At 51.3% G+C, this 25,180-nt stretch overlaps 1 protein-coding gene across 2 annotated transcripts; it reads right to left on the reverse strand.

Moving 5' to 3' along the window:
- Positions 1-856: 856 nt before the first annotated feature.
- Positions 857-25,180, reverse strand: TSPAN33 (tetraspanin 33). Of its 2 annotated transcripts, XR_008309203.1 has the most exons (9): positions 24,928-25,180; positions 17,491-17,548; positions 15,770-15,897; positions 14,390-14,464; positions 11,794-11,889; positions 11,153-11,281; positions 8,438-8,599; positions 5,571-7,177; positions 857-5,443 (listed from the first exon to the last, which is right to left on the reverse strand). XR_008309203.1 is itself a non-coding variant. In XM_053258407.1 (8 exons), exons 1-8 carry the CDS (start codon positions 25,036-25,038, stop codon positions 7,076-7,078), a joined length of 861 nt encoding a protein of 286 aa, XP_053114382.1. In that variant the 5' UTR covers positions 25,039-25,180; the 3' UTR covers positions 857-7,075. The 2 variants fall into 2 exon arrangements, 1 of the variants encoding a protein (XP_053114382.1); XM_053258407.1 differs by having other exon boundaries at positions 857-7,177.

Genomic DNA, 25,180 nt, shown 5'->3' on the forward strand with positions numbered 1-25,180 from the left:
CATCACATAATGTCCCTCCCCCCACACACACACCTAATGGAATCAGCCTAGACAAAAAGGGGCTCAGGTTACATCCATTCTGCATATCTGACGCCTATGCAAAACATAGGATGACACACATTTTGCCGCTGTTGAGTGACTAATCTGGAAAGCACCCTGCATGATAAGTGCCTCCAAACTATAAGGAAATGGGGCAGCTGAGTCCCAAATGCAGACCCCTACTGCTCCCAGTCACATAAAGAGAATTGATGTGGTCACTAAGAGTTACCGACTTGATGCATTTAATCAATCAATCACTGCCCCCAAAGAGTGGCTGAGATTGATTGGTTGTTGCATAGGCTGTGGGCAGGGGGCTTATACCCTCCACGCATGCACGCACTCAGACTGCTCTCTGAACGGCCAGTGGCTACCTTCACAGAAAGCTGGGATTCTGCCCATGAGCAAATGATTTTCTACGCTCAGGGCACTCTTGCCATTGGTCCCGAATGCGGCAGCCAGGCTGGTCTCTGGGGCATCTCGGAGAGACCATAGAACTCCTGTATTGAAGGAGCTACACTGGCTGCCAATATGTTTCCGGGCAAAATACAAGGTGCTGGTTATAACCTATAAAGCCCTAAACAGTCTGGGCCCTGGGTATTTAAGGGAACGCCTTCTTCTGCAAGAACCCCACCGCCCACTGAGATCTGCAGGAGAGGTCCGTCTGCAGCTGCCACCGGCTCATCTGGTGGCTACTCAGGGACGGGCCTTCTCCGCTGCTGCCCCGAGGCTTTGGAATGCTCTCCCTAGTGAAATAAGAGCCTCCCCATCTCTGACAATTTTTTAAAAGTCTTTAAAAAACACATCTTTTCACCCAGGCTTTTAATTAATGTTGTTTTAATGGTTTTAATGTTGTTTTAAAATATTATTTTAACAATTTTAAATTGTTGTAATGTTTGGGGTTTTTTCCTTTTCTCCCCCATTTTTGCCTTAATGAATGTTTTACTTTGTTTTTGTTCTGTTGTAAACTGCTCAGACACGTAAGTTTTGGGTGGTATAAAAATGTTTTAATAAAATAAAAATTTTGGAAGTATCACTGCTACGAAGTGGAGATGTCAACGGTCTACTGGCAGCTGCTTCCCTGGGTCACATCTCAGTTGTTCTCTTCCAGCGGCATTGCCAAGGAGCAGGGGCTGAATGTTCCTTCTGGTATGTAGTGCATGAGACATGCTGGAGTCCGTCTTCTCAGCCCCCATCTCAAAAATATGCTTAATTATTCCCTACTGTGTTGTACATAACTTCACATGGTGCATAGGTAATCTGTGGAATTTGCTGCTTCAGGGGGTGGCCAAAGGCTTGGATGACTTAAAAAGGGGGTCAGACAAAGTCATGGACAAATCTATGAATGGATCCTGGCTACTACTCTTGACCACTGTAGGCTAGGCTATAGGCTACCGATAGGCTAACTTCACAGAGGAGAAGTCTGTCATTGGCTACTAGTTGGAGGGCTAAAGGCCAGCCTCAAAGGCAGGATGCCTCTGAGTACCAGTTGCAGGGGAGTAACAGCAGGAGGGAGGGCATGCCCTCAACTCCTGCTCCTATGGGCTCTCCAGAGGCATCTGGTGGGCCACTGTGTGAAACAGGAAGCTGGACTAGATGGGCCTCCTCGGGCCTGATCCAGCAGGGCTGTTCTGATGTTCTTACCTCCAGGCTCAGAGGCAGGATGCCTCCAAATATGCAGAGCAGCATCAGCTGGAAAGAGGGTCTGCCTTCCATCCTCTGCTTGTGGGCTTCTCGGAGGCATCAGGAGGCTTTACACACAGGGCTTCTGCTTCGAATCTCTTTCGGGAGAGAGTGGGTGCGTTCACACACCAGCCAAACTTACGTCGACGTCCCTTCGAGATTTTTGAACCCACTCTGCACACAAACCAGGCTTTGTGATGTGAATTCTAGCTTATCTCTTGAGGTATTCCCGGGGTTTTTAAAATGCTGGTTTTAAGCTACTTTTTCTTTTATTGAATGGTGGTTTTTTGACATTTTGTATTTTGCAATGCCTTTCCCAATCCCCCCCACTCCGGTACCGAGCCCAGCCCTCCCTTAGCACTGGTTGGGGGAAGAAGAGGGAAGAAAGGAGAGAAGGAAAGAGGGAGAAAGAAAGCAGAAGGGGAGGGGGGAGAGGCGAAGGGACACTCACCACTGCACGAGTAGGTGTGGGTAGATCAGAGGGGTTTCTATTCTAAGAATAGTTCAAGGAAGTTGTCCCAGATTTCTGACCATTTATCCGATTTATTTACTTTGAAGAGGGCTCATTTCCCATGCTTCCATGCTGAAGCAGGTCCAGCTTGAGCATGGACCCAGACCCAGTCCTCACAGCTAGGGGGACTGGGAGATTTCCACGGCCTCAATACCCTGTTTCCCCGAAAGTAAGACCTACCCCAAAAGTAAGACCTAGCAGTAATTTCTGATGTACCGCTAATTGCCCTAGTGCATTTTGGGGGGCTAAAATTAATATAAGACACTGTCTTATTTTTGGGGAAACACGGTATTAACCTCTTGGCTACCAAAAGCTACTTTTCCTGAAAATGCCGGAGCAAATGGGAGAGGCACTGACATAGAATCAGAGGGCTACTCTCTTCAGAAATGCAGATCTATCTCCGCAGGAGATCTCCCCACCCCCACCCCCACCATGGCTAGAAGGAAAACACGGAGCATGCCCTGCGGACTTGTTTGAAAAGAAAACCGAGAGCAATGCCGCGAGCGAACTTCGAAGTGGCTTCACTCCATGTTTACCCTGAAGGGAGTGAATAACTCCCTGGTGGGCCACTGTGGGAAACCAGATGCTACATTAGCTGGGCCTGGGGCTTATGGGTCCTAGCACTGAGAACGTAAGAATGTTTGTTTTAAGTTCTGCACACCACCTTGAGATTTAGGTGTTTATAAATTTAGGTGGTTTATAAATATAACCAATAAGTAAGTAAGTAAGTAAGTAAGAGAGAGAGAGTGTGTGTGTGTGTGTGTCCCTCTGCTTCTTCATGAGCAATCTGGACCAGCCCCACAACCCCTCTCCCACTATCGTTATCACCCTAACGGCAGGAGCAGCTTGTCCTAATGAGCTGGGGGGGGGGGCACCAAAAGAGGCTGCTCAGGCTGCTCCCCTCTCTCTCCTGCCCTGCGTTGCCTGCAGGTTAGCCAGTCGTCAGGTAGAGCTGTGCAGTTAGCCACGCAGCTCTACCTGATGAATAGCCAGCCTGCAGGCAGTGTGGCTCTTGGGTGGGGAGCAGGAGAAAGAGGAGCAACCCGAGCTGCCTCCCTTGGTGCCCCCTTTGGCTCATTGGGAAGAGTTGCTACTGCTTAGCATAACACGACACCACCTTGACTATAAGCATCAAATCACCACCAAGCAATAATGATCCACATGGGGCGTGGATTCTGCCGCCCACATCACACCTTTCTCCAAGCCAGCCTGAATCCATAGCAGTCACAGAGAGAGGACCAATGGCTTAGGCCCAGAGTATTTAAGAGGGAGCCCTTTTCATGAACTCCGCCACCTATTAAAATCATGGGGGGGGGGGCGGTCCAGTCAAGTTCGTCCCCAGCCCATTTGGTGGTGACCCAAAACTGGGCCTTCTGTAGGGTGGGGCCAAGGCTCTGGAAAGCATTCCCAAGTGAAAATCAGAACCTCCCCATCTCTGCCTGATTTTAAGCAACATCTGAAAACAAACCTATTTTATCAGGCTTTTAAGTTTATAATGTTTTAAAAATGTTATTGATGGTTATTTTGTTTTAGATGATTTTAGGTATTAATTGTTGTTGGGTTTTAACTCTAAGGTCAGCTTAATTGGTGCAGCAGGGAAATGCTTGACTAATAAGCAGAAGATTGCTGGTTCAAATCCCTGCTGATACTATATCAGGCAGCAGCGATATAGGAAGGTGCTGAAAGGCATCATCTCATACTGTGCAGGAGGAGGCAATGGTCAACACCTCCTGTATTCTACCAAAGAAAACCACAGGGCTCTGTGGGCACCAGGAGTTGACACACTGACTCGACAGCACACTTTACCTTTACCTTTAACTGTAAACTGGCCAGAGGTTTTATATGGAATGGTATATCAATTCATTTTTTTAAAAAATGAACAATTTTAACAAATAAATCAGTAAAAAATAAACTGGCCATTTTCTGTTCACAGGTTACTTTTTAAAAATTTACCTTCAAACATTTTGCAGAGATTCCAGCCCTCCCCTTCCATAGCCAGCTGTTGTCGCTGAGAGTCAAGCTGGACCTCCACGTTCCTTCCCAAGGAGAGAGACCATCCGGCCAAGGGAGGATCACAGTGGGGCGTCAGGCGATCCCTCTGCTTCCCAGCTTCCGACATGGTCTTTGGAGAAGGGGGCTCCCTCAACCAGCAGGGGCCTCTCACCCATCTCTTGCTGGGCCAAGGCTGTCCCGCATTCGAGGGCTACGTGGCTCAGAGTCAGGTCTGCTGCTCTTCACCCTTTGCTGGAGATTGTAGCTTCAGGCCCTGGTGCCTACCCCATTTCTGGGGAGGGAGGGATGGAGAGGGGAACAAGCCACCCCATCCCAAGTCACCAGGGTCTCGGGGCTTCCATGCTAACTGGGCAAAGAGGCACTTTTTAAAAGTGGTGATTCTCTTTATTTAGCAAGGGGAGAGCAACTGGCCCCATCCACCCCCAGCACAGCATCCCTCCAGTGGCTGTTTCTTTTTTAGATTGTGAGCCTTTTGGGGACAGGGAGCCATTTCATTTATATCTCTGTTAACCACTTTGGGAACTTTGGTTGAAAAGTGGTATATAAATATTTGTTGTATTTGTAAGGAGGGAGTTCAGACCTCTGGGGCGCCCCCTCAACCACTCAGAAACCAGAGTCCCAGTTTTATTGGGGGCCGGCCAGCCAGGCGACCTGGCTTTTCCTCAGAGCCCCAAGTACCAACCACGCCATCCAACTGGTCAGGTGCCCGACCCACAACAGACACCTTTCCCCACATAGGGATGCGGGCATTGATAGCGAAGGAAACTATCCAACTTATTATAGGTAACCAGAGCAGAAAATCAAGAAGTGTCCCCAAGCAATACCGTATTTACCCAAACCCAAGACTAAGTTTGTAGTGATAGTCAGGCTTGAGGGAGGACTAGGTCTCAATAAGAGTAAGTGCTTGGAGGGTGGGCTTTTTCCATACCAGGAAGAAGCCTGGAATAATCAAAGCCCTGTGGCTCAATCCAGAGCGAGGGGCAGGGTCTACTGGGCAACATCTGGGGACAACATCTGGGGACAACATCTGGTTTACTGGACAACAGCCTATAGAGGAATAGGGGAGGGTGTGTTAGAGTTCAGTTCTTCCCTGGAGGCCTCTAAGTGAGGTCTGATCAGCAGCTACTGCAGGGAAAGGGGAGACTAACAGCCTTGGGCTGGGAATCAACTGGAAGTCCCTTACCTCAGGGATCCTCAACGCTGGGCCCCCAGATGTTCTTGGACTTCAACTCCCATAATCCCCAGCCCCAGTGGCCTTTGGTTGGGGATTATGGGAGTTGAAGTCCAGTAACATCTGGGGGCCCAACATTGAGGATCCCTGCCTTACCTGGAAGTCAGTAGGAAGGATAGGGACCAGTTTAGCTAAATGCATCAGGGAATTTATTCTGGTCGAAGGGCTTGGATCTGACCGCATGGTTTCTGTAGTTCCTGGGGAAGGAACTTGAAAGGAAGCAGTGACTGTTGATCCTTCTAAAGTCTCCTTGTCATTCAATTATGGTTATTGAGTATCATTCCTTATTGGGTCCTGCCCTAGTGACAAGGTCCTGAAGGCCGAGGACTGCTCAAGCCTTTCTTGTAGGGAGGAGTTTCCCACTTTGTTAGAAATTACAAATATGATGAATATTTATATGGGGGGGGGTCTTCTTAAATTCAGAGCTGTTTTCTATTCCGGTGAATACAGTATATAAGGAACAAATAATTGACAAAATGCCATCTTTGGAGGGTCACCTTACCTCCACCTAAGGGTAGAGCCAGCTCTAGTTTTGGGTGTCCAGGGGACGGGTGAGGACTACCTTTAGGGTGCTGAAGGGTCCCCTCTCAGGCAGGAAGCCCACACAAGTACTGCTACCATTCCCCCCCCCCCCCGGAGACTTTCCCCTTCCCTTAAAAAGGTACCTCCTCACTCCTGTGGCTCAGCTGTGGGATAGGAGGCCATTTTGGGCAGGGCCCCTACTTTTTAGCTCCCCTGTCTCTCCTGGGGCAACGCCAGGAAAATCCAGCAAGGCTTTCAAGGTCCTGCCAGCCCTGCTCTTATGGGGGTGAGCGAGGCAGTGCGGGCCTCCATACGCCAAGATCAGGCTTGGCTTTGGGCACAGGCAGCCCCCCCCCCGATGTTTGCTCTAGGGCCAGGCCAAGAGTTCTGCCAGTCACAAGCGCCTGGAGGCTGGATCATCACAAGGAACAACCTGCACCCTGGAAGGTTTCCCATGAGCGGCCAGCAGCCCCAGTCCTGCCTTTCCCCTGCTCTTCCCACCGGCCAGGTTGGCCCTCTGGAAGGGAAAGGAAACGCACAACAAATTCCTGAAATGGGGCAGAGTCAGAACAGCGAGAACTGGGATGGATCCAGAGTTCAGAGGGCTCCATTCCCCAGCATCACAGCCCGGGATGCAGAGGGGTCCCTGGCCGAAGCAGTGGTCTGAGGGCTGCAACCCCCCCGCCCCATCTTTGCAGCCCAATAAAGCAGCAGCCAGGCAAGAAGCACCGCCAGCTCCTGTCCAGAGTGCAAAGCCAGACACTCAGACCTTAGAGTCCCTAACAGGCACAGCCTCTGAAATCAGAAGGTTCTCTCCACAGACAGTCGGTGTGAGTGGCAGCCCAGCTTCAAGCAGCGCCAGCATTCCCTGCAGCGTACGATATTTTACAAAAAACACCCCAAACCCACACCCCTCTCAGCTCTGGGGGTAGGGCAAGGAGAAACATCCTGCAGGCTCCACTGGGAGGTGGTCGGTCCTGCTCTTCTGGAGCAACGAGGGGCTTCTCCCCGCAACTCTGTGCAGGACTGGAAAGTCGTCTGTGCCCCAACGGAGGGGTCCCCGGCTAGATGTCAGCGCTTTAGTACCAGGGATCTGCTCGGTGCTGCTGGTTATAGAGCTGGAGCTTTATCTGGTCTCTGATTTGATTGACGAGAACTTGGGAGAGCAGGATTCCCACCAGCTGCAGAAAGGAGAGAAGAGGAAACCCCGCCGGAAAGCAGAGTCAGCAACAGAGACAGAAGAGGAGCACATTCTGCCATTAGCTTCGCTGGTGTTTCAAGCTATCCCACACCCCCTTAGGGAGAGGATCCGTTCGAGATTGGCCAGAGCATAGGAAGCTGCCTTATTCTGAGTCAGGTCATTGATGCATCCTGCTCAGTATTGTCAACACTGACTGGCAGCAGCTCTCCAAGGTTTCAGGCAGGAGTCTTTCCCAGCCCTACCTGAGATGCTGCCAGGGAGTGGACTCAGGACCCACTGCATGCAAAGCAGATACTCTGCCACTGAGCTATGGGCCCGCCCCATGAGGGAAATACCTTACAGTGCTCATGTGTAGTCTCCCATTCAAATGCAAACCAAGGCAGACCCTGCTTAGCCAAAGGACATAATTCTCTGTGTGATCTGGCTGCCGATATGTTTCCAGGTGAAATACAAAGTGCTGGTTATTACCCATAAGGCCCTGAATGGCTTGGGTCCAGGCTATTTATGAGAGTGCCTCCTTTGTTATGAACCCGGCTGCCTGTTACATTCTTCTGAAGAGATCCGGTTATGGTTGCCACCGGCTCATTTGATGGCAACCCAGGACCGGGCTTTCGCTGCGGCTGCTCCAGGGCTTTGGAATATGCTCCCTGCTGAAATAAGAGCATTTACTTCTCTGTTTGTTTTCAGGAAGACCCTCAAGACTCTCCTGTTCTCACAAGCTTTTAATTTTAATAATTTGTTTCAATAACTGTTTTATGCTATTGTTTCTATTGTGTTGCATATTTTAATCTGTGTTGACTTTTAAATATTTTAGATTTTGTACACCGCCTAGAGATATACATATCAGGCGGAATAAAAAATATTATGAATAAATAAATAAATTAATGCTTGTTACCACAAGACTGTCACCTTAAGTGGCGCAGTGGGGAAATGCATGACTAACAAGCAAAAGGTTGCCAGTTCGAATCCCGGCTGGTACTGTATTGGGCAGCAGCGATACAGGAAGATGCTGAAAGGCATCATCTCAAGACTGTGCGGGAGGAGGCAATGGTCAACCCTTCCTGTATTCTACCAAAGACAACCACAGGGTGGCTCTGTGGGCGCCAGAAGTCAAAATCGACTTGATGGCACACTTTGCCTTTACCACAAGACCAGCTCTCTCCTGTAAAGCGTCACACCTTTCTACCCACTCCCTTCCTTCAAGGACCCAACCTGCCAAGCAGCACACAGGGAAGATTACCTGGGGAATGGCCAAGCCAAGCGCCACCCCGCCCAGCAAGAAGAGGTTGCTGTGGATCCAGTTCACCAGCTTGTCGATGCAGCCATTGGTGTAGATAAACTCGCTGGCCTCCAGGTAGTTGAGGGCCTGCATTCCTTGGCCACACATTGTGTTGATGACAGACTGTGTGGGAGGAAGCACAATGGCAGGTCACACAGAGCAGTGCAGCCAGCTCCGTGGCCCCAACAGCTCCAGAATCACCGGGTGGGCTGGTGTGACTTTGGAAAGGAAGGAACGATGCAATGCCGAGGTTCTCAAACTTGGGCCAAACTTCAAAATGATGGGAGAGATAATCCATTCAGGGGATCCAAGTTTGAGAATCCCTGATATTATGCTTTATTTCCCAAGAGTCTGAGTTCATTTTGAGGCGAAAACCTCTTCTTCAGGGGATAATAAAGCTCGTCTGGTTGCTACTCAGGGACAGGCCTTCTCTGTTGCCGACCAGAAACTTTGGAATGGACTCCTCGCTGAGATAAGAGCCTCCCCATCTCTCACAGCTTTTATTTATTTATATTTTTATTTATTGTTAAATTTATATACTGCCTTTCATTAAAAACAATCCCAAGGCTTTTAAAAAGTCTTTAAAGATGCAATTGTTCACCCAAGCCTTTTAATTAGACTGGTGGTTTTAAGTTGTTTTAATGTGTTTTATGTTGTTGTAAACTGCCCAGAGATGCAGGTTTGAAATATAATAACTAACTAACTAAACTCTAAATACATACAAAAGTTAAAAATGCAGAAAGAATAAACAGTCAAAAAGACAAAAGTGAAACTACAGAAGTGGACTAACATTGTACATATAATAGAAAACCTCATTAAAACACGTGGTTTTGTTTGTCTGTTTACACAAGACCAGTAAGAAAAGCTAGACAAAACACTGAGTAAAACCTTACAAACAATCAGGTACGATATTAGGTTTCACCCAGTTTTTTGTCTAGCTTTTCATACTGGTCTTGGGTTTTGTATTTTTATTTTGGCAGTTTATACATGTCTTAGTGAGGTTTTATGCTACGTTTAAAAATGTTAGTCCACAATTGTGTTTTCACTTTTGTCTTTTGACCATGCTTATTCTTTCTACATTTTAACTCTTATAAGTTTTCAATTTTTATATAGTCCCTGAAGAAGAGGTTTTCACTTTGAAATGTGTTGGGATCTTTCGGAAATAAACCACTGTACTGTTCCTTCTTTCCTTATTCCTATTTCTGGTGTGGTGCCACCCCTTCTGACTATTTCCATCAGACATGCAGGCATGACTTTGGCAAGACTGGCCCAGAGTGGACCAGCACCATTCCCCCGGGACTCTATGGACCCAGCCTACCTTCGGCACCACCTCCCTGATCTACCTAGAATCCACCATCTCCTTTCACCTTTATGGGATGCTACGGACATTTTTAGCATGTGTCCAAACTGCATGTAGAGTGGTTCCCTGGGAGATGATTCTCTGTGCCACCACCCACATGAAACAAGCACTTACAGCAGTTCTCAAACTTGGGTGCCCAGATGCTGTTGGACTACAGCTCCCATCATCCCCAGCTATGATGGGAGTTGTAGTCCAACAACAACTAGGGACCCAAGATTGAGAACTGGACAGGGTGCATCGTAAGTAGCTGAACAAAAAATGCCCGTGACATGGCAACAGCTACCATGGAGAGTAATTTATTGCTCATGCAAGCGTCATACAGCAACATACTGCAAAGTGGAAGAGAGAAAGAGCATGCACGTGTGTTTTGAACTGAAGATTTCAGCGACTGGGTTCCAGAACTACTTCTCTTCTGGTCATGTCTTTCTGACCAGATATTTGAAGACCGGAACCTATTCTGGTTCCAACAGAAGCCTCTTGCGGGTGTGTGGCCCAAAGGGGACTGGAGAAGCTGTACTGGCTCCTTTCTCTTAAAAAAGAAGAAGAATGTGCACAAAAAGGTACATTCCTTTCTCAGAAAGCGTGGCCTCAGGAGTGCCCTCTAGTGAGTGCTGGAGGCCTAACTTAGCAAAGAGAGAGCGAGAGAGCGCTATATATTTCCACGTGCAGCAGAAAGAGTTCAGGTAATAAGAGCTACCAGAGAAGTTGCAGAAAAGTTGCAGAATCCCTTTCTCCAAGAGGCTTGCCACTTTTTTTCTTTTACTGGCCACGCTCCTTTACCTTTTAACAGCTGCCCAATTTACAGAAGTTAAATAGGTGACACTCTCTCCACCGCTTATCTCCGTGTCAAACAAAGCTTCAGCAGCTAGATCTGAACACACCAGGCTGCTTTTATTTATCTATCATATTTATATACTGCCTGATATGTGTACCCCTAGGCAGTGTATGTAATTTAAAATGCAACAAATATAGAACAGGGTAACACAATTACAATAGTTTTACAATATGAAAAACAAGCCATTTAAGATTAACTAACTACAAGCCGGAGAAAACAGGTGTGCCTCAAAGGTGTTTGCAAAAGCAGCCAGATGGTTTACGGGCCTTTTAGAAGAGAGCCCTGTGCTCAGAAGAATGGTGGAAATGGTGTTTCTTTGTGACTCTCCACGGTGCCCCTCTTGTCAGAGAGAGACCCCCCACCCCCACGATCCAATGTCCAGAGACACTGAGCGGGGAGGTGCAGAGGAGCTCTGGGGCAGAGGGGAGAGCTCAAGAGGGTCCCCCCACCCCCCACAAGGGGCCCTCCTGCTGGGGCCTACCTGGGCGTCAGTCTGCAGGCAACAGGAATAAGGCACAGAGCAGCGTTCGCGGCTGGGGTTGTGAGCCGTGCAGTTGAAGTACATGTTTTGGGACCAGTCTTTATAGGAGATGCCCCCACAGCAGCTGAACTAAAAGGGGGGGGGAGAGAGAGAGAGAGAGAGAGTGAAGGCCGAGGTGTGGGGTAGCACAAGCACAAGCAAGCGGCTGACAGGGCCCCCTCCGCAGTCCGACCGACTAAGGAAGCAGGGAGAGCAGAAGGTGGTCCATCATCCCAGCCAGGACAGCTTCTGACACGAAAGAAGCCGGCGGGAACAGGAAGCCCAGATGCTGCCCCAGACATAAGGAAGTCAAGCCTAGGGCTGAACTGCATGTTCTTCGGCAAATATTTTCTGGCAGAAAATAGTCTAGTCTAGAGAAATGTTCAGAAAGCCAGAGTGTTATTTGGCCCCAAGAGCCAAAGCTGTGGCTTCCCTGACTCCAGGGTGCCTCTGGGCGTGTGCAGAGGGTATGTCCATTACTGGGTAACCAGAACTGGCCACAGCCAGGCTGCAATATTGGGTGTGTGTGCGCCCCAAGGACTTCCAAGTCAAGCTGGAGTCTCAATTGCTTCCAATTAAGCTAATTAAGTCAAAAGACCCACCTCCTTTTGGCCAAAGTCAATGAGGTTCTGGAGGTCGAGGTCATCCCGGTAGTGCACAATGGCATTGTTGACAATCTCACTCACCTTCCCACGTGCCTGGCAGGGGGGAAGAACAGAGACAGGCATTTGCTCCTCCATGCACAAAAACCAAAAAAATCCCGGGACGTAGAAAAACTAGCCTGTAAAAGAACAGCCCTGCTGGATCAGGTCCAAGAATGCCCATCTAGTCCAGCATCCTGTTTCCCACAGTGGCCCACCAGATTCCCTGGCGAGGCCCACAGAAAAGAGCCGAGGGAATGCCCTCTCTCCTACTGTTGCTTCTCTGCAACTGGTATTTAGAGGCATTTTGTGTCTGAGGCGGGAGGTGGCCTATAGCCCTCCTCTGGTCCTACTAGTAAGCACTGATAGACCTGTCCTCTGTGAATTTATCTAAAACCTTCTTAAAGCCATCCAAGCTGGTGGTTATCACAACATCTTGTGGCAGAGAAGTCCATAGCTTGATTAGGCATTGTGTAAGAAAGTAGTTCCTTTTGTCGGTCAGTTTCATGGGATGACCCCTGGTTCTAGTGATATGAGAGAGGGAGAAAAATTTCTATCTACTTTCTCCACACCATGTATGATTTTATAGACCTCTATCATACCTCCCCTCAGTTGTCATTTTTTCTAAAGTAAAAAGCCCCAAGTGTTGTAGCTTTGCCTCATAAGGAAGGTGCTCTAGGGCCCAATCATCTTGGTTGCCCACTTCTATAATGTCCTTTCCGAGGTATGGTGACCAGAATTGGATGCAGTACTCCACGTGTGGCTGCACCATAGTTTTGTATAAGGGCATCATCATATTAGCGGTTTTATTTTCGGTCCTCTTCCTAATGATTCCAAACACGAAATTGGCCTTTTTCACAGCTGCCACACACTGCATCAACACTTTCAACAAGCTGTCCTCCAGGACCCCAAGATCGCTTTCCTGATCAGTCACTGACAGCTCAGACCCCATTAGTGTATATGTGAAGTTGGGGTTTTTTTGCCCCAATATGCATCACTTGACACTTGCTTACATTGAACCACATTTGCCATTTTGTCGCCCACTCCCCCAGTTTGGAGAGATCCTTTTAGAGTTCTACACAGTCTGTTGTAGATTTCACTGCCCCAAAGAGTTTGGTGTCATCTGCAAATCTGGCCACCTCACTGCTTACCCCAGGTTCTCGATCATTTATTAACTAGATCAGGGTGCTAGCCTTTCTCCCTAGCATGCTAGTTTTCTCTAGGTGGGGATTTTAGTGACTTGTGGGGAGGAGCATCCAAGGAACTGGGCCCCCACATGCCGTCTGAAGTGGCCCAGTCCAGGTACAGGTGGAGCCTCTCAGGGAGAAACAGGCCAACGAGGGGTCCTACATACGAGGGGTCCTGCAAGCGTTTAGCCCTTCTCTGCACACAGGAGATTTCAGACCTTGTTTCTTGTGCTGGTCATAGGACCAGAGGAGGTTGCTTATCCCGCTTTTCCTCCAAGGAGCCCAGAGTGGTGTACTACATACTTGAGTTTTTCTTTCACAACAACCCTGTGAAGTAGGCTAGGCTGAGAGAGAAGTGACTGGCCCAGAGTCACCCAGCTAGTTTCATGGCTGAATGGGGATTTGAACTCGGGTCTCCCTGGTCCTAGTCCAGCACTCTAACCACTACACCACGCTGGCTCTCTAGCTCAGTAACCTGCAGTGGCTGCTTGCCAAGGTTTCAAGAAGGAGAGAGCGCCCCTTCCCTTCCTCTTCTTGTTCTGTTAAGACTATTCCCCCCAACACCCCCCCCCCTCACCAATTATCTCTCTGTCTACTCTCTCCCCCTTCCTTCCCTCCCCATTCGGGAGGAAAGACCACATTAATCCATCCATCCATCCAATTTCTAGACCGCCCTTCCAAAAATGGCTCAGGGCGGTTTGCACAGAGAAACAACAAATAAATAAGAGGGAACCCTGTCCCCAAAGGGCTCACATTCTAAAACAAAACACCAGCCAGCAACGGCGGCTATTGGAGGGATGCTGTGCTGGGGGTGGATGGGGCCAGTTGCTCTCCCCCTGCTCAATCAAGAGAACCGCCATTTTAAAAGGTGCCTCTTGGCCCAGTGAGCAGGGGTCTTCCACCTCCTTCCCTCCACAGGCCATCCATAGGGGGTGCTGCTGCCCCTGAAAACTGGCCCACGGGGTGACCCCTAAGCAACCTGCTTTGTTGTAGGGATGGTTCCAGTTAAAGGTGCCTTGGGAGGGAACAGAGGAAGCTGCCTTCTCCCAAGTCAGACCCTGGATCCAGCTAGCTCAGGATTGTCTACACTGACTGGCAGCGTCTCTACATGTCGCCGGGGAGTGAAGCTGGGACCTCCGGCATGCCAAGCGGAGGCTGTGCCCCCAGCCCCATCTCACAGCGCCCACATCTAGACTCCCATCCGAATGCCAAGCAAGGCAGACCCTGCTTAGCCACGGAGACAATCCGTGCTCAGGGCCACCTCCCAGGGCGGCTCCCTTCCCAGAGCACCCCTGGGCCTCTCTCAGCCCCCCCCGATGCCCACCCCACTCCTCCCTCCCACCTTCAGCGTATCTTTCGTGTGCCCCTACCTTATCGGAGAAGACGAAGCCCAGGACACCGGCGGCCAGCTGCAGCAAGAAGATGAGCGTCAGGCAGACGGAGAACTGCAAGGGGGCAGCGAGGGAGAGAAGGGGGGGGTCATGGAGCAGCCGCGGGCGGGCAAAGGGCAACCCTGCCTGCAGAAGACCGCCTCTCCCCAGCCCCCCGCCCGCCTGCCCGCCTGGCTTGCTCTAAGCCACGTTGGCTTCACGGACATCAGAGCCACAGACTGGCCCCTCAGCCACGTTTCAAGCAGGGCTGCACCAGCCTCAGCCCTCCTGCTGGTCTTTTGGACTCCCACGCCCATAACCCCCAGCCAGTGGCCCACAGTCAGGGATGATGGGGTTTGTGGTCCAACACCTGCCAGAGGGCCGAAGTTATGCCGCCCTGGTTTCAAAGACACAAACCAACCAGAGGTCCTGTTTCTGTGCAGAGGACAAAGGAAAGGAAAGCCCCGAGGGACTCATTGCCACTGGGGATGTGGGCACTTTTCTTCCTAGTTCTTCCACTGGTAGCAGAGCAAGCTTTCTCCAAGGAGCTCAGGGCGGCACATCGCGTTCCTTCTCCCATTTTACTCTCCCAACACCCCTGTGAGGTAGGCCTTGCTGGATCAAAGCCAAGGCCCACGGAGTCTGGCCTCGGGCCTCTCCCGGAAGGCAACCGGATGACCCAGCAGGCAGGGCAGGCTTCAGGGGCCAGCCAAGCTGGCCCCTGGCTGAGGGCCCCTGGCCAAGGCTCGAGGGCCAGGAAGAGGCAGCAGCCATGCTGTAAATCTCTTGCCTTCGCACAGCTGCAGGCGGAGACGCTCCCAGGGACGTTCCTGCGCGCGGGTGCGGAGGCGAGAGGCAGTGGGGCCCCCTCAGACGCCGCTCGTCCTAAGGAGCCAGAACTCTTCCATGAGCTCTGAGCCAATCCCTGCCCCCTGTCTGGAGACACCTGAGCCCGATTCAGACATTACGCTGTGCGAATGTACAGATGTCTGTACACTCATACACGGGTTGGTATGAATGAGTGTACCGCTGTTCATTTAAAAAGTGAGCTTGGAGACAGGCCCTTCCAATGCACGGTACAGACAATAAGAGCACTTTTGCACCCATGTTCAGCAGAACATGTGAATGGCTGTACCTGTGTACACTGCTGTACACTCGTTGCACAAGGGCTGAACGTAGGGTGGGAACGGGCCTCCTGAGTCTGACACAACCGTTTTCTCCAATCATGGTAACGGAGAAAGCACCCGTGCCCGACCCTCAAAAGCCCGGTGGGGGTGGGGAGGCCCTGGTCCCACCGGCCTGCGCCCCTTCTGCCTCCTCCCGCCCAGATGTGCTCCAGGGGTTAGGGTTAGGGCGGGGGCACGCATCCAGGCGCCTCACCATTTGCAGCAAGCAGATATTCTCACGCAGGGAGCCGATGCAGCCGCAGAAGGTGATGGAGAACATCAGGACCCCCACCACGATGAGCAGAATGGCAGGGTCCAGGGCCAGGCATGCCATGGCCGCCTCTGCAGCAGAGGAGAGAAGCCACACCGAGCACACACTTTATTAATTATTATTATTATTATTACATTTATATCCCACTCTTCCTCCAAGGAGCCCAGAGCGGTGTACTACATCCTTGAGTTTCTCTTTCACAACAACCCTGTGAAGTAGGCTAGGCTGAGAGAGAAGTGACTGGCCCAGAGTCACCCAGTGAGCTTCATGGTTGAAAATGGGGACATCATGACAGGGGATGATGAGAGTTGTAGTCCAACAACATCTGATGACCCTAGCTTGAGAACCTCTGCCCTAAGGCAACAGAGCTGGAGATGAAGGGCTCTGCCAACCCATGCACAGTAATTTGTTTATTTGGTAATAATAAACTGTATTTATTTATTTCCCAGTTTATGGGTGGCGTTGTTCTCACAACTGAGCTGTCCCATCACAAAAGGAGTGGATTAAGTGCACCATTTTGCATGAGCCGAGATAGTGGTGCAGTTGTTTACTTACACACACACACACACACACACACACACACCTGCTTATATAACTCAGCGGCCTACATTTACTACACCACTGCAGACCCTCCAAAGGGAGCAGGGAGGGAAAAGATGCACAGGAGGCGTGAAGCTAGTTCAGGAGAGGAGAGCTGGTCTTGTGGTAGCAAGCATGACTTGTCCCCATAGCTAAGCAGGGTCTGCCCTGGTTGCATTTGAATGGGAGACTAGAAGTGTGAGAACTGTCAGATATTCCCCTCAGGGATTGGAGCCGCTCTGGGAAGAGCAGAAGGTTCCGATTTCCCTGGCAGCATCTCCAACATAGGGCTGAGAGAGATTCCTGCCTGCAACCTTGGAGAAAATGCTGCCAGTCTGTGTAGGCAATTCTGAGCTAGATAGACCAAGGGTCTGACTCAGTATATGGCAGCTTCCTATGTTCCTAGTTAGCAACTGAGGAGGTCTACGGAAGCCACCACCCAGCTCCTTTGGCACATGCTGATGCCCGCACAGAACCACTCGGTTGGACAAACCAGCCCCTTGGACAAGGAAGACACTAGTTGATTCACCAGCTCACACCACAGAGCCAAGTTCTATGCCCAGCCCTCACTTCTGTTTCCCATTTGAACCACCAGGGGAGGAGCACAGTGCAGTGTGTGTGTGTGTGTGTGCATGTGCGCGCATGCATGTGTATGGGCAGGGAGCTGGTCTTGTGGTAGCAAGCATGACTTGTCCCCTTAGCTAAGCAGGGTCCGCCCTGGTTGCATATGAAAGGGAGACTTGATCTGTGAGCCCTGTAAGATATTCCCCTCGGGATGGAGCCGCTCTGGGAAGAGCAGAAGAAGGTTCCCAGTCCCCTCCAGATAGGGCTGGGAGAGACTCCTGCCTGCGACCTTGGAGAAGCCGCTGCCAGTCTGTGAAGACAGTACTGAGCTGGATAGACCCAGGGCCTGACTCAGTCTATGGCCGCTTCCTCTGTTCCTATCTCTGTGGCGCCCCTTCCTACATCACCTGGGAAAGGGAAGCAGAAGCAGCAGCAGCACAGCAGTCTCGGGGGGCCTCTGCCTGCTGGCTTGGCACCCCCTCCCTCCCTCCCTCCCTCCCGACAACCCTCGGGCTCCTTACCTGCGTGCTTCATCAGCCGGGCGTAGACCCCCACGGCCACCATCACCATGGAAATCATCTGCAGACAAAGAAGCGGAGAAGGTCAGAGCGCCCAGCCGGCGGAGAGCTTGAGCTTGGTCTCCCCACCCCTGCCCCTGTGCTACTCGGCTTCCCCAGCGGCTCCCCTTTCGGGACTTCTCCCCATTGGCAGAACGAGGGAACCGCTTTGGGCAAAGGCCCCCCGAAACGACCCTGGCCTCGAGCTGCCATCATGGCCCCCGGAATTCCGGGCTTCACCCAGATTTTAAGCATCTCCCCCAGCTTGTTTAGCCCACCCAGATTCTCCCAGATGTCATTGAAAAGGAAAGGAAAAAGCGAAGCTCTCGCCCTTGTAGAAGCAGAGTGAGGGAGCAAAACGTGCTGTCCCTCGTCTGCTCAGAAGTTAGTTTTCAGCCCATTTACATGATCTGCAGAGTCGGCTCCCGGATTTGGAAAGCCAGAAGATGGCAACCCTACCCTGGAGGGAAGGAGAGCCAGCCGGCCAACAAGACTGCATGCAGAAGGTCCCAGGTTCAATCCCTGGCAGCCTCTCCAGGCAGGCCTGGGAAAGACCCCTGCCTGGAACTCTGGAGAGTTGCTGCCAGTCGGTGCAGGCAATACTGAGCCTTGAGAGAGGTCCATGACTCAGCGGCAGAGCACCTGCTTGGCACACAGAAGGCCTCAGATGCAGGCTCTGGCAGTATCTCCAGGGAGGGCTGGGAAAGACACTCCACAGGAAACCCTGGAGCGCTGCTGCCAGCCTGGGTAGACCATACTGGGCTAGACAGACCAAGGGCCTGACTCAGTAGAAGGCCGCTCCCTATGCAATGCTCTTTCCCCCCCAGGGTGAATATTGTCATGGCAATGGTGTTCCTTAGGCCATGAAAGAGTGTGGGCATTGATGGGGACATTCAGGGTTAAGTGAGGCATTAGCTGCTGCAGCTGCAGAAAGCTTCCCCCTCGGAGTCACACCCACATGCAAGAAGTCGCGAGGCCAAGGGCAGGAGCCAAGCTGCCTCCTGGGTAAAGGCCCCTGCTCTGCTCATTTCACCTTCCAAGGAGCAGGCTGCTGTTCCTATTAGGAAGAGAGCTGGTCTTGCAGTAGCAAGCATGCCTTGTCCTCTGAGCTAAGCAGGGTCCACCCTGGTTGCATATGAATGGGAGACTAGCAGTGTCAGCTCTGTAAGATATTCCCCACAGGGGATGGAGCTGTTCTGGGAGGAGCATCCAGATTTCAAGTTCCCTCCCTGGCAGCATCTCCAAGATAGGGCCAAGAGAGATTCCTGCCTGCAACCTTGGAGAAGCCGCTGCCAGTCTGGGTAGGCAATCCTGAGCGAGATGGACCAAGGGTCTGACTCAGTATATGGCAGCTGCCTGTGTTCCTATTCCCAACGGCGCCAAGAATTCTAACAAACCATCATGAGTAACACTTTTGTTGGCGTTCAAATGACTTCTCATGCATTCTCTCAGCAATGCTTCTGACAGCCCTGGAAGGGAAACCTGGCATTACTCCTACCACACTGCAGAAGGCGGGCTGAGGTTCTATTTCCAAAAAACCCAGATCCTGCCATTGAGTTTGCCTTGCTCTGGGACAGGGGCGGGAGCACAAAACCATGTGCAGCAGCGGCTGCCAAACTTCCCCAAACAATGCTGGACTACAACTCCCATCATCCCTTGTCGCAACAGCTGAGGAGGCCTCAACATCTGGGGGTCAATTGAGTCCAACATCTGGGGCCTCAACTTTGGCAACCCCTGCTGGTCATAAAGAGAAGGCAGCCAGCATGCTCTCCATCTCAGGACACTAGAATTGGGGGTGATCCAGAAACTGATTGACGGGAGATTCCGGTCAGACGAAAGGAAGAACTTCGTCACACAGTTAACAACAGAAGTTCTTGACCTTGGGTTCCTACATGTTGTTGGACTACAACTCCCATAATCCACACTCACAATGGCCTTGTGGCAGAGGGTGATGGGGGTTGTAATCCAACAGCACCTGGGGACTCAAGGTTGGGGACTGCTGATTTACAGAATTCACTGCCAAAAGAAGTGGTGGTGGCCAGAAGTTTAGATGGCTTTAAGACAGGATTAGATAAATTCATGGAAGAGAAGTTTTATCAATGGCTACTAGCCACCTAATGGCGCAGTGGCTAATGACTTGCCTAGCTAGCATGAGGTTGCTGGTTCAAATCCCCGTTGGTATGTTTCCCAGACTATGGGAAACTATCGGGCAGCAGTGATCTAGGAAGATGTTGAAAGGCATCATCTCATACTGCGCGGGAGGAGGCAATGGTCAACCCCTCCTGCATTCTACCAAAGACCACCACAGGGCGGCTCTGTGGGCGCCAGGAGTCGACACCAACTCAACGGCCCACTTCCCCTTTTACTAGCCATGATGGCTAGCCGGAACCCCCATGGGTTCAGAAGCAGTTGCTACTGAATATGGGTCGCTGCCAAGTGGGGACAAAAGCAGGAAGGGTTATTTCTCTTCGTGCCCTGCTTGTTGTCAGCTTCTGTGGGGAGTCGGTTGCTAGACTTGATGGTCTGATCCAGCAGGGCTCTTTCGATCAGCATAGGGGCTGAAAGCCCAGCACTGAGGGAGAGAATCCAGACAGGGCCCCCTTTCCAAGAAAAATGAACAACACATCAATTCAACTGGCCACTGGCTGCCTGTCTGGGCACCCTTTCATGAACAAGTGAAATCCAAACAAACAAACAAACAAACGCTCAACTTTGACCAATTTGCAGGAGGCCCCGTTCTTGTTTAGCCATCTTGGGGGCAGCCAGCTCACCCCACTGGTTCTGCCTCTGCAATAAATACCAACCATTCAAGAACTGGGAAACTCAAGATAGAGCAGCCTCTAACTGCTGAACAAACATGATCCAAATTCCAAAGTACAAAAGTGAATTGGGACTTGGCATATTAAGCAGGATTATTATGGACCAGCCACCTAATGGCGCAGTGAGGAAGCAACCTGCCTAGAGAGCAAAAGGTTGCTGGTTCGAATCCCCGCTGGTATGTTTCCCACCTATATTGGGCAGCAGCGATAGAAGAAGATGCTGAAAGGCATCATCATCTCATACTGTGCGGGAGACAGCAATGGTCAACCCCTCCTGTATTCTACCAAAGGCAACCACAGGGCTCTGTGGGTGCCAGGAGTCGACACCCACTCAACGGCACAACCTTCCCTTCCCTTTATTATGGACCAGCTGGGCGGGTGCTCATTTGTCCAGCAGAGGAGGGAAATCCCCAGCACTTGTTCAGCTGGGGATTTCCTTCCTCCGCCAGGCAAATAACCTGCCCGCATCATGGCTCAATGGCAGAAGTGGCTGCCATGTGGCCTGTTCCCCGCCCCTCCAGCTCATTAGCAGGCTGCTGCTGCTGGTGGTTATGCCGAGGAGGCCTCAGCAGATGGGAAACCAACACAGACCAGCCTTAGTCTGCTTGCTGTATTCTGGAAGCTCGGGCGATGGTTGTTTGGGCTCTTCTGCCTGAGGCAGGCTTTCCAGTAAACAAGTGGAGTGGTTAGAGCATTGGACTAGGACCAGGCGAGACCCGAGTTCAAATCCCCTGTTCAGACATGGAACTCACTGGGCGATTAGTCTGGGCCGGCCACTTTTCTCCCAGCCTAATCTAGGAACATAGGAAGCTGCCATATACTGAGTCAGACCCTTGGTCCATCCAGCTCAGGATTGTCTACACAGACTGGCAGCGGCTTCTCCAAGGTTGCAGGCAGGAGTCTCTCTCTCAGCCCGTTCTTGGAGATGCTGTCAGGGAGGGAACTTGGAGCCCCCTGCAGGGAAGCAGGCAGATGCTGTTCCCAGAGTGGCCCCCTCCCCTAAGGGGGATATCTTCCAGTGCTTAGATTGAAGTGTCTCCCATTCAAATGCAACCCAGGGTGGGCACTGCAAGAGATTCCCCTCAGGGGATGATGGAGCTGCTCTGGGAAGAGCAGAAGGTTCCAGGTTCCCTCCCCGGCAGCATCTCCAAGATGGGGCTGAGAGACAAGATTCCTGCCTGCAATCTTGGAGAAGCCGCTGCCAGTCTGCGTAGACAATAGTGAGCTAGATGGACTCAGTATATGGCAGCTTCCTATTTTCCATGCTTGCTACTACAAGGTCAGTTCTCCTTCCATAGACCAGCTCTCCTCCCAAGGTTGTACACTTATTTAAAAATAACTAAACAAACCATGATCTACTCGAAGCCAACAAACCCGAAACCATGGTTTCAGTTCCTAGTTTGTTGGCTCTGAATAAACCAGGCTTTATGGGCAAGTCTGGTTTAGACACAATGCAAAACCTTCATTTCATGCGGAGCCCAAACCCACGGGCTTATATTCAGATGTAGGCACAGAGTGGTTGACAACCTAAACAGGATTCAGAAAAGACAAGGATGAAAAGACAACTTTTTGTAGCTCCCCTGCAATTAAACAAATTCCTCAGCAGGTGACTGTATGAAGCTGCCTTATACAGGGCACAGCTACTGGTCCCTTTAGCCCAGCATCGTCTGTTCTGACCGGCAGCAGGCTTGCAAAATCTCAGGCAGAGAGAAAGACTCTTCCCCTTTAATTCAGGGGTGCTCAAGTGTGGGTCTCCGGATGCTGTAAGACTACAACTCCCATAAAAGTGGCCAAAGGCCATCGTGGCTGGGGATGATGGGTGTGGTAGTCCAACAACATCTGGAGACCCCAACTTTGAGAATTCCTGCAGACACCAGGGACTGAACCTCTCGCAAGCAGAGCAGGTGCTTTACCACTGAGTTATGGTGGAAAGGACCATTTTCTCTCTCCTTAAACAGGAGACCTGACGCCAAGAACAGAAGCAGCGAGAGGGAACCTGGCAGGCAGAGACTGCCTCAATGAAACTAACTTGCTTGCCTAAAAGCCGATTACTAAATCCTAGGAGTAATTACACAAGGCGCAGGGAACACGGACAGAGCTGCTTCAGGTGCTGTTGCTTGTGAATGGTGCTGAACAGCAAGCTAAAGGGTGGATTTAGCCGACCTGGGGCAAGGACTCTTCCCCTGGATAGAGGGTGGGCTAGAATCTGCCGATGGGTCCACAGTGGATGAGGAAAAGCCTATGCGGAAACAGCAATTCATCAATCAATCCTAGACTGGAAAGCTGACCGAGGAATTGGCATTCCCAGACTTTGGGACGATGACAGGATGTCACTGCTCAGGCATTGCCACAGCGCACAGGATCAGCGCTGCACATGGAGACATAGCCCAGTAGAGGCATCCAACACGGTGGCTTTATGGTTGAAGGTGTCCTTCATTCCCGCTTGTGGCGCACGCTTGTGATCTGGCACACAGCTTGAGGATAGGGCCCCTGCTTGGCAGGCAGAAGGTGCCAGGTTCAACCCTAGCAGCATCCGCTGGTAGGGCTGGGAAAGACCCTGTGAAGCTGTTGCCAATCAGGGGAGACAGCACTGAGCTAGATTTTATTTTATTTTATTTATCTATTACATTTTATATCCCGCTCTTCCTCCAAGGAGCCCAGAGCGGTGTACTACATACTTCTGTTTCTCCTCACAACCACCCTGTGAAGTAGGCGAGGCTGAGAGAGACGTGACTGGCCCAGAGCCACCCAGCAAGTCTCATGGCTGAATGGGGATTGGAACTCGGGTCTCCCCGGTCCTAGTCCAGCACTCTAACCACTACACCACGCTGGCTCTGCAGTAAGGGTCCTTCAGATGCGTGCCTAAGACCTACAGCACTGGAACAAGACAGACCCACATGCTTCAGGATCAGATGCGACATAGGAATTTGCTGGGTCTTCTGTGTCCCCCACCACACTGTCCGCGAGATTTCATGGGGTCCAGTACAATTCACAGACTTCAGTTAGCAAAACAAAGGGACGGATGAGCCACTTATCGGATCTGCAGATCACACCACACTGAAGGGCTGGCAACACACAGGAGGCACCAAATCAGCTGCTTGGCCAGGTTTTGTTTGTTTGTTTGTAATTAGAAGCAGAGCGAATGGAAAGAAAAGCAGCAGGCAGAGACAGAACACAGAGCATCTGGCTTCAGCTGCAGCAATTGTAAGACGGCATTTAGAGGTTACAGGAGAGAGACGGCCAAGCTGGACTGCATCACCTATTAGCAGGAGCCCGGGGAAGAGACCATCCCCAGCGCTTTGCATTCCCCAAGCACATAATTGGGAATCGATTTTGGCTGAAAAGCAGGGTATAAACAGAACGCACAAACATCTCGTTCTGCAGCATGTGGGTCAGTGTCTTTCCAGCACTGTTTATGAGGAGGTGGGCTCTGGTCTTTAAAATCAATAAATATGCATTGAAGCAGTGGGATTTGCTTCCAGATATACATGCTTAGGTCCTCGCTGTAAGCGACAGAAACAAGCCCACTTCCAACGCTCAGACACCATCATGCTGCTCTCCCTCCTCAAAGCTCGGGCTCAGCTCTAGGCAGGGAGGCTGATCACCCAAAGAGAATGCAGGAAAGGAAACTGCAAGAATTCATGCGGGGGGGGGGGAGGGAGAAAGGCAGTCTAGTGGCTGGGTCAAGCAGCTGAAGGTGTGCACACACAACAAGGACCGCAGAAGAGGGCAAGAAGCGACAGAGATCTGATGCCCAGGAGGGCCACTGAGAAGCTTGCCGGCCACCAGTTGCCTGGCCATCTACACAGCTCCTTGTCCGAACGGACTGCAGGGGACGAGAGGAAGTCACCACCACCGAGACCACGGCCGGGGAGCAGAGGGGCCAAGAGTCCCACTTCTGCTTGAAAGGGAGGCCTAGAACTCGCCGATCAGAGAGCTTCGGTTTGCTGTAGCACTGGTTACCCAAACCAGATTTGCAAAACAGCTTGGGAGACTTCCTTTGCCCACTGCAAAGCATCTCCCCCTGATACTCTGGCAGGGTTGCCCAAGGCCACCCAGGGAGCAGCCACATTTGAATCTGGATCTTGACATCCAAAAAAACGCTCCATTTGCTTGCCTCTGGCTTTGGCGCCTATCTCCTTTCTAAGGTGCTATTTGCAGTGTTGCCCTTCACACATCCCACAGCAGTGAGTCCCGAAGGTTAACAGCCACTGCTTATTGCCACCCGACTAATTCAATAAAAGACCTCCTCTAACGTTTCCTTCTTATTTTTTAAACCCTAGAGCTCAAGAAACCGCCCTAAGACGACGATCGAGCGTCTAACGAGTTTGTCCTCGCCGGTAGTTTTCACTCCAGGGTGAGCCACCAGCGCATTCACACGAGGCTTTTATCTCCAAACGGAAGAACCAGCAAAATCACCGTTACAGTAGGGCCTAGGCGACACACGGGCACGCACCGCAAGGACAGGGGTAGAAGCCGTCGCATCTCTCGTCCTTCTCACACACAGGCACCATTAAACGTGTATGCACCCATTCACACGATAGCCCTTGTCGACCAGGCACCCGCCTCTTCTTTAGCTCACCCAGAAAATCATGTTGAAGAAGAAAAGCAGGTATTTGACCAGGGGGCTGACGAAAGAGAAATCCTCCCCGTGGTGGGGGGCGCCGGGGCCCCCCACTGGCCTCTTGGCCATCGCTGGGCTCTTACTGGTGGCGCTCCATGGCGGAGATCCTGCCTGGCGTGGAGGCTCCGTACGAGCAGCCCAGCCCGGCCGCCGATCGCCACCCGGGCGCTGATGATTAACCTTAAACTGCACCAGCGCCAGGAGGATTCCA

The sequence above is a fragment of the Hemicordylus capensis genome, chromosome 5 (genome assembly GCF_027244095.1).
Source record: "Hemicordylus capensis ecotype Gifberg chromosome 5, rHemCap1.1.pri, whole genome shotgun sequence".
NCBI classification, from domain to species: domain Eukaryota; kingdom Metazoa; phylum Chordata; class Lepidosauria; order Squamata; family Cordylidae; genus Hemicordylus; species Hemicordylus capensis.